This window comes from Labeo rohita, chromosome 22 (genome assembly GCF_022985175.1).
Source record: "Labeo rohita strain BAU-BD-2019 chromosome 22, IGBB_LRoh.1.0, whole genome shotgun sequence".
Lineage (NCBI taxonomy): Eukaryota > Metazoa > Chordata > Actinopteri > Cypriniformes > Cyprinidae > Labeo > Labeo rohita.
In genome coordinates, this window is record NC_066890.1 from 33641442 (window position 1) to 33651303 (window position 9862).

At 32.9% G+C, this 9862-nt stretch overlaps 1 protein-coding gene across 1 annotated transcript; it reads left to right on the forward strand.

Moving 5' to 3' along the window:
* Positions 1-816: 816 nt before the first annotated feature.
* Positions 817-7577, forward strand: rpp21 (ribonuclease P 21 subunit). The gene is made up of 5 exons (XM_051094261.1): positions 817-996; positions 1078-1178; positions 1252-1334; positions 1422-1556; positions 7343-7577. The coding sequence occupies exons 1-5, from the start codon at positions 940-942 to the stop codon at positions 7432-7434; spliced, it is 468 nt and encodes a 155-aa protein (XP_050950218.1). The 5' UTR covers positions 817-939; the 3' UTR covers positions 7435-7577.
* The last annotated feature ends 2285 nt before the right edge of the window (positions 7578-9862 follow it).

Consider the following 9862-nt stretch of genomic DNA (forward strand, 5'->3'; position numbering starts at 1 on the left):
TAAATTCAATTTGGACATGTGAATAATTTTTTTTAAACACCTAATTCCAGAAGCGTAACCACTTAATATTTTCCTCACGCAAAATGTTTTAAAACCTTGACATTAGTAATTAAAAAGGCTGTCTGTAAATAGGTGAAATTAGGTTTTAAGCAACTACTTATTTATTTGTTTTCTACTAAATATCAAATGTACTCCTAGCAACATATGCGTAATAATAATTTACTTTTTCCAGACACAGAGCCGGGCCTACATATATATATGTGACCCTGGACCACAAAACCAGGCATGAAGTTCAATGTTTTGAAATTGAGAATTACACAGCTGAATAAATAAGATTTCCATTGAGAACAGGACAATATTTGGCCGAGATACAAGTATTTTATGGAATCTGAAGGTGCAAAAGTTTAAAATATTGAGAAAAATACCTTTAAAGTTGTTCAAATGAAATTCTTAGCAATGCATATTACTATTAAATATTAAGTTTAGATATATTTACGGTAGGAAATATACAAAATATCTTCAAGGAACATGACCTTCACTGGCATAAAAGAAAAAAATTATCATTTTTGGCTATTGCTACAAATATACCCATGCTACTGGTTTTGTGGTCCAGGGTCACATATATAATAATAGCCTATATTTAGCATGTCATGCTATCATTTCTAATATGCAGCTCTAATTATGCATACAGCTGCAAACTCCAGCTGAATTGCGTTACATAGTCATGTCGCTATGAGGCGCAGTTTGTTATTTCACACAATCTTTGATATGAAGAAATCATTCCAACGCTGTTCCACGAGATGGCGATGTACAGCAAATATAGTGATTTCACACGCTACCGAGAAGTAGAAAGAACAAAACAAGCATGCTGTCATGCATGTTATGTATTAGAAGTTCACGCACTGTAGTTTGAAAGACACACAACGTCTCTAAACAAACATGGCTGGGAATATAAAAGATAAAGAAGCATATCAACGCCTGAACTACCTCTACCAGGTTAGTTTGTTTGTGTGTCAGATCTGTTTATTTCAATATCTCCAAACCTTCTCGTGATGTTTTCTCATGATGGGTCCCAAGGCTGCTCACTGCGTTTTGGCTCAAAATCCAGAGAATATTGAACTGGCAAGATTTTACTGCTTCACCCAGAAGACCATCTCCAAACGACTGGTGCTCAGACAGTGAGTAGTTTCTCTTCATAAATAATGTGGTTTTTAAATAAACAAACACTGATGGAGCTTCATTTCCTTACAGAGACCCATCAGTAAAGAGAACCATTTGCAAAAAATGCTGTACCTTACTAATACCAGGTGTCACGTCAACAGTACGACAAAAAAGTATGTATATCTATCTATCTATCTATCTATCTATCTATCTATCTATCACCAGAATAACAACTTATAATAAATATCTTTATATTGAAGGAGGACCGAGACGACAACGTAAGACTATTGTGCGATGTTTAAGTTGTGGACTGACCAAACGGTTCCTAAACAACCCCAAACATAAACTGTGGGTGGATCAACCTGAGGCTCAACTAGAAAACCAGACTTCACAAGGTAAAGATGATCACTGACTGTCTTTGAACTGTTTTTGTAATTAGTTGTACTTAAAAGAGTAGCCTTTTGGGTAGTTCGCCAACATATGGTGCGGTTGCGCCTCGGGTGTCCCAAGTTCGAATCCCTCCTCGTGGACCTTACCCGATACCAACACCCAAATGTCATGTGTCTGTCACGCCCTTGCAGCAGACAAGTTAAGCATCTATTTTAAGCTTTTACAGTTTGTGCAAAAAATAACATTACAAGTGTTCTTTTGTAGTAGTGAAAGCTAAAACAGTACGCTAATCTGCTAATGATATGCTAATCTAATAACAGAAAAATAGTTAACAGAATGCAAAGCTAATCAGCTAACCAGTTAGCTTGTGACCTAACTAAAAAAAAAGTAACAATTGTTCCTGTTTGTAGCAGATATTGGTATGTCTGAATAGCACATTAATCACCTAGCGTTAAGCAAAGTGAAAACAACTAATTTCCTGTTTATAACATTGAATTTTTAGTTAGGTTATTCAGCTAATGAAATGCTAACCTATCTGTTACCTAACAGATTAGCTTGATAGGTTAAAATGGTAGACTAATCAGTTAGCAGAGCTAATCGGCTACCCACACTGCTGAAAACAATAACAACAAAGACAGCTACAGTGCCCTCCACTAATATTGGCACCCTTGGTAAATATGAGCAAAGACGGCTATGAAAATAAATCGGCTTTGTTTATCTTTATGATCTTACGTTCAAAAAATTCACAAAATGCTAACCTTTCATTGAAGTAAAACAATTAAAAGTGGGGGGAAACTTATGTTATGAAATAAATGTTTTTCTCATATGCATGTTGGGCATAATTATTGGCACCCTTAGAAATTATAATGAGTAAAATATCTCTGAAGTATATTCCCATTCATATTTGCATTTATTTAGCACACTAGAATGACTAGGAGTATGATATTGTCCAGCAATATAAATATCAATATAAATATGAGGAGCACAAAGGCCAAATTTCCTTAATCATCCATCACAAGGAATAAAACCAAATAATATAGCTCTGATGTGCAGAACAAGATTGTTGAGCTTCACAAAATAGAAAGTGACTGTAAGAAAAGAGCTAAAGCATTGAAAATCAGAATCACCTGACCAATGCAGATTTACAGTGCCCTCCACTAATATTGGCACCCTTGGTAAATATGAGCAAAGGTGGCTGTAAGAATAAATCTGCATTGTTTATCCTTTTAATCTTTCATTCAAAAAATTCACAATATTCTAACCTATCATTTAAGTAAAACCATGGAAAGCAGGGGGAAAATCTCTGTATGAAATAAATGTTTTTCTGTAGTTCATGTTGACCACAATTATTTCCACCCAATTATTGCAATGTCCTTTATTCAGGATGACAGCTGTTTTCTCCTTTAATGCCTGAAGAGTTTGGAGAACACCTGACAAGAGATCAGAGACCATTCCTTCATTCACAAACTCTTCAGATCCTTTAGTTTCTCAGCTCCATGCTGGTGCTTCTTCTCTTCAGTTCACCTCACGCATTTTCTATAGGGTTCAGGTTAGGCGACTGGGACGGCCATGGCAGAAGCTTCATTTTATGCTCAGTGACAGTTTTGATGTTTGATTTGGATCACTGTCCTGATGGAAGATCCAACCACAGCTCATTATAGAACTTCTAACAGATGCAGTCAGATTTACATTTTTTATCTGTTGGTATTTGCTAGAATCCATGATGCCATGTATCTGAACAAGATGTCCAGGACCTCTGGCAGAAAAATAAGCCCACAACATTAAAGATCCAGCAGTATATTTAACCGTGGGCATGGGGTACTTTTTGTACCAAACCTATCTTGAGTGTTTGCTGCCAGAAAGCTCTTTTTTTTAGTTTCATCTGACCACAGAAGCCATTTCCATTTGAAATTCAAGTTGTGTCTGACAACTGAATATGCTAGAGTTTGTTTTTGGATGAGCATTGAGGATTTTTCTTAAAACCCTCCTGAACAACATGTGGTGACGTAGGGGCTGTTTGAATTTTTTTTTTTTTTAGTCTTTTGGCCCCAAGACTCAACTAATCTCTGCAATTCTCCTACTGTGATCCTTGGAGAGTCTATGGACACTTAAACTCTCCTCCTCACCATGCATTAGGACGATATAGAGACACGTCCTTTTCCAGGCAGATTTGTAACATCTTTAGTTGATTGGAATTCTTAATTATTGTCCTAATGATGGAAATTGGGATTTTCAATGCTTTAGCTCTTTTCTTACAGCCATTTTCTATTTTGTGAAGCTCAACAATCTTGTTCTGCACATCAGAACTATATTATTTGGTTTTATTCCTTGTGATGGATGATTAAGGAAATTTGGCCTTTGTGCTTCTCATATTTATAATCCTGTGAAACAGAAAGTTATTGCTGGACAATATCATACTCCTAGTCATTCTGGTGTGCTAAATAAATGCAAATATGAATGGGAATATACTTCAGAGATATTTTACTCATTATAATTTCTAAGGGTGCCAATAATTGTGCCCAACATGCATATGAGAAAAACATTTATTTCATAACGTAAGTTTCCCCCCACTTTTAATTGTTTTACTTCAATGAAAGGTTAGCATTTTGTGAATTTTTTGAATGTAAGATCATAAAGATAAACAAAGCAGATTTATTTACATAGCCATCTTTGCTCATATTTACCACGGGTGCCAATATTAGTGGAGGGCACTGTAAAACTAGCCTAAGATGGTTGGCTGGTTTTAGCTGGTCATTGCTGGTTTAAGCTGGTTAGCAGGCTGGTTTTAGCTATTTTTTTTGTAAGCAGGAATGACCTGAGAAAACAACAAAAAATGTTAGCAGTTATAGAGTTATAAAGTTAACAGGATAACTGGCTAGTGATATGTTAATCTGTTACTTAAAGGTGACCAAATTTCTGAAATGAAAACCGGGGACATTACCTAGTTCAGTGTTCAAAATATCACTGAAATCTCACTAGTGATTATCTACAAATTAAAAAACTGGGACAATATGTATTTGTTTTTTAATTGTCGTGGGTTCCATATATTAACATCATAACTGATAATTACAGTGATGTTAAAGGAACAAACTTACTGTAGTTTGTCAATACACTAGAAAATAACTATTTAAAATAGCAAACATCAAAACAGTAGTATTATAACAAATTCATGGCTTTAGAAAACCATATTAAATATAAAACTGTAAATATGAGAACATATGATAAATAAAACTGTATTTAACATGTTATTTTCAAACTGTATTTAACATTTTCTCAACTGTAAGTATAATACTTTTCAAGTTTTGTGTTTATGGTTTTGGAAATTAATCTTTTCTATACCTAATCAGGCTTATTATTTTGCATTTTAGGCTCATTTTGACCACAAAGTACACCGTAAAAAATAAAAAACACAATTTGTTGAGTCAGCTTAAAATAATTTGTTACCCTGCTGCCTTTAAATTTTTTTAGTTCAGTCAACTAAAAGAAGTTTATTCAACTTGAAATGTTAAGTTGTACTAAGTAACAACTTAGATATTTGTGTTTGCTAAACTTAACAGATGGGTAAGTAACCCAGCTGCCTTAAAATTTTAAGTTGGTTCAACTCAAATATCTAAGTTGTCACTTAGTATAATTGAACATTTCAAGTTGAATGAACTTTTTTTTGAGTTGACTGAACTTAAAATTTTAAGGCAGCCAGGTTACAAATTATTTTAAGTTGCCTCAGCAAATTGTTTTTTACAGTGTATGTGCTTTCAGGAAATCTAATAGTGCAATTGATTAGTTTATCATTTTTAATATTATTCATATCAGAGTTGTGACGACTGAAGTTTCATGAATGTTTAATGGGCCTATTTTGTGCAAAACAATTCTGCAACCTTATAATGCCTTATTATACAGTGCGCACAAACAGTATAACTTTGCTTTACCGTGTATATTAGTACGTGACTACCTTGAAACTAATAGCGGCGTCGCTTTTGATAACCGATAATAGCGATCTGCTCTCATCCAAGCTCTCCATGGCTGCATAGCGACACCTGACCAAGTAATCAGTATAGCTCGCAGCGCCCTCTACTGTTGAAAATAATCACAATCATACAATTAATGATGGAAAGTTCGGATCATTTTACTGACTCAGACCTGTGAGTCTCGTTCAGCAAAATGAATGAATCTTTTTCGAGTCATTTCGTTCATTTTAACAAAATATAATACAAATGTTATGTGTTACTTCCCTAACACATCTACTGCTTACACAAACAGTGATCACACTACAAACAAGACAAAACTATAATGCTATAAGAAACAGAAAAGATTCATTCATTGTTTACCTGGGTCTTTAGTCTATGATTCGCTCACCTCACCTCTTATCGGACAAGTTTTCGGGTTTGAGTCGTTCGTTCATCATGTGACACCCCTATAAGCTTAATCAACGCAGTCGGAAAAAGAATTGCTTAGTTCATTTCTCGAGTCTTTGGGTTCGAGTCGTTCGTTCATCTATGCGGTCTGAGCTGGATAGAGAATCGATTAGTTCATCTCTCGAGTCTTCGGGTTCGAATCGTTCGTTCATCACGTGACAGCCCCATAAGATGAACGAACAACTCCAAAAATCCAAAGACTCGAAACAGGTGAACTAATTCCAGCACAGAACCTAATAGGATGTTGCGCATGCACGACTGAACGAATCACTCCCCCGAGACGACTCGTCCGTCCCGAGTCGCATTAAAGATTCGTTCAAAATAAACGTTCAAAATGAACAAATCGTTCAAGTACATACAATTGCCAGCTGACTAAATTGGTCACCCTACTGTTGCTGCCATGTTAGAATACCAGGTTAATCCGTTAATAGTAAAAAAAAGATAACTGGCTAACCAGTTAGCATGACCTAACTGCAAAAAAAAACAAAAAAAAACTGTAGAGTGAAGGCTACCTTAGCAGGTTAATTAGCTAATGATATGCTAATCTCACAGGTTAATCTGTTGTAATCAGGTTAATCACTTAGCGTTAAGGAACGGTTAACCAGTGAGCTAACTAAAACAACAGCAAGAACAGATTTACTGTTTATAGCAGTGAAAATAAATTAGCAATTAGCTAGTGATATATTAACCTGCCAAGTTAATCTGTTATTGATATGATAAAATTGTAGACTAAGCCGTTAGCAAAGCTAACAAACGAACTGAGAAAAATGACGACAACAGTGAATGTTCCTGTTTGTAGCAGTTAAATCTGAGTTAACTGAGTTAACCAGTGTAGGCTGGTTTTAGCTGGGGTTTTTTTTCAGCAGGGGTATGTTACACTTGCAGATTAAAGGACTATCTGTATGCCAAGCTAACAAGCTGTAGTTTGGTCTGGTTTCATTTTCGTAGTAGACGAACGTGATATTTACGTTTTTTGACTACTTAAAGAAAACGTTCCACGTTGGTATTTTTACAACGTTTCTAAAACGTTTTATTTTGGTTACGTTTTTTTTTTTTTTTTTTTTTTTTTTTTTTAAAAACGTTTTACTACAACATTACCTAATTGCAACCAAAATACAACGTTGTGAAAAGTTGTAAAAATGTTTTGTGTTTGCTGGGTAATCAGCTAATGGGATGTAAAACTAATTGGTTAACCAGTTGGTTTACCACAAATGTTCATTTTTTTTAACCTTAGCTTAGCTTTTATTTAATAATATATTGAAATGTAATTTACATAGTTAAGACAATGTTTATCATAAGTAATTTTGTACAAATGACACAGTTCACCTTTAGCCATTCTAGCCACACATATACAGTATATTTTATTCTTCTGTCTACAGATGCTGGTCCTTCATCTAAATCCACGACCCAAGAGAAGAAATCTGATATTGGCTCAGTGTCCACAACAGCGAAAACTTCAACTACAGCTTAAACAAATCTGACTAAACCTTCTTGATGCTCATTTTAAGAATCTGTACATATAGTAATATAGTTCAACGAAGTCAACTTTTGGGGTTATATTTTTATTTTATTTTATTTTTAACATTTTTGCATCGTTCAGATTTGTTTACATGTGCATTTTTTGTTTTCCTGACATGATGTGCAATATTTCCTCCGCATGTTTTGAATTGCAATAAAGTGATTGTACTGTAAGTGTCTGATTTGCATTGCTAATGACCTTTATTCTGTACATTTATGCATGATTTAATATGATTGAACTCTACACGGCTTCCTGCAGCAGAAGCGTTTGCTTTTATCACCGGGAGCGCATGGAAACCTGGTGGGAATTGAGTTGCCTGCATGAAAATGGATTGATCTACTGTTGCTAAATTACCTCTTTATCCAAACCATCATGTGGATATTTCACTTAGACACGCGTCTCACATTAATTAGTAACTTTAATGCGTTTCAGACCGTTTCGATTTTTTTTTTTTCAACTTCTAAGGCCTTAAGTGTTTTTTTTCACCAGTCAGTTGATCTCTGATAGTCTCTTGATCTCTGGGTCGCGCTTTACATCCTGCTTTGGGTGTAAAGGTTTTGATATTTGTACATTTGAAGTTTTTGATGAGAACAAAAGGCTTCTCTTTTGCGCAGCTATGCGCGTTCATGAATTATTCAAATTTGCGTGCACGACCTCTCCGAGTATCGCGCTTCAAATCTTGGATGCGACACGGATGTTGCATATTCATGATATCCTGCACCCCGGCGATAATTTATAAGTGATATTAAGACATTTACACATGTGTGAGTGTAATTCAGTAGGTGCTGATGTTGTTAATTGGATGGGATATGGATCTTGTCGAAACGCATTACAACTGCGCGGTCCCGAGGATATGCATCTTTGGGTTGTCAATACGAAAAGTAGCACCAAGAGGCTTCGTCGAAGCCAAAGAACCCCTCCCACTTCCTCGAATTAGAGAACCGAATCAATTGCCCTGAAGGCCAGAACGAGATGCATAGGAAGACAGGATTTAATTCAATTTGCGTCGCATCATGTCAGTGGGAGTGCATTGGAAATTAAAATCGTATGGTTGAGGAATTGTGTTAAATGATGACGTCCACGAACTCCAGCTGTATAGAGGAGCATCAGAGGTGAAAGAAAGGTCGAAAAAGATCAAGATGAAGTGGCTCATTTTTTTTGTGCAGTACATTCTCATGCCTCCATCATATATCGTCTTAATATACTGGATAAAATATTAAACGCACAATTTTTTAAACGTGAAAATTATAGTACGAGAACTACATATATATACATGTATGTGTGTGTGTGTGTGTATATATATATATATATATATATATACACGTGTATATATATGTAGTTGTACTATACTATAATTTTCTATAATAATAATTATAATATAAATGTACTATAATTTTCATGTTTTTAACATTTCAATATTTTAAGTATTTTAGTAGTTTTTAGTATATATATATATATATATATATATATATATATAAATTGTCATTGCATATAATACAATGAAATTAGTTATAGATATACGCTCATTTTAATTATGTAATTTAAATATTTTTCTAATAGAATTTTAGTATGACTTTATTATAGAATAGTTTTTGTTTTAATTTTTGTCTGAAATAATCCAGATATTATATATATATATATATATATATACACACACACACACACAGTAATACAGTATACAATATTTTATTTTTAAACATTTTAGAATTTTTTTAGAATTATTTGTTTTTAGTATTTTTTGTTATAATATTTCAATATCTGAAAAAAAAATATTTTAGAACTTCTATAATTATTATTTATTATAATGCATTATATAATAATAAAATAATGTAATATACATATAAAGCATGATAAATATACAATATTTTATTATTATTAATTAAACATTTCATGATTTTTTAAGAATTATTTGTTTTTAGTATTTTTTACATACTTTATTATATATTATTATGTATTGTGTAATAATATTATTATGTAATAAACATAAATATAAACAATGATAAAATATACAATATTCTATGATAACTAATTAAATGTTTATATTTTAAACAATTACATTTTTTATCTTAAAATTAACATTAATTTATTAATTAATTAAACATAAAATTAACATGCATATCATATATATATATATATATATATATAATTTTGTAGACACATAAGGAATGATAAAATATACAATATTTTATTATTATTATTATTAATTAAATTATTCATTATTTTATAACGTTTAATTTTTTTTAATATTTTAAAAATGTTCTAATATTTTAACATCTGCTACTTATTTTGTATTTTATTATTATTATTATTATATTTTAAAACCTGTGTTTTGTTCATTAATTTTAAAATAAAATACTTAAAATACCGAAATATTTTATTT

Bases quoted from the DNA above. Each gene is read 5' to 3' on its own strand.
- rpp21 (XM_051094261.1), top strand. From the start codon at position 940: ATGGCTGGGAATATAAAAGATAAAGAAGCATATCAACGCCTGAACTAC. The intron at 1,179-1,251 runs GTGAGTAGTTTC...ATTTCCTTACAG, and splicing joins AAACGACTGGTGCTCAGACA to AGACCCATCAGTAAAGAGAA. The intron at 1,557-7,342 runs GTAAAGATGATC...TTCTGTCTACAG, and splicing joins AGAAAACCAGACTTCACAAG to ATGCTGGTCCTTCATCTAAA.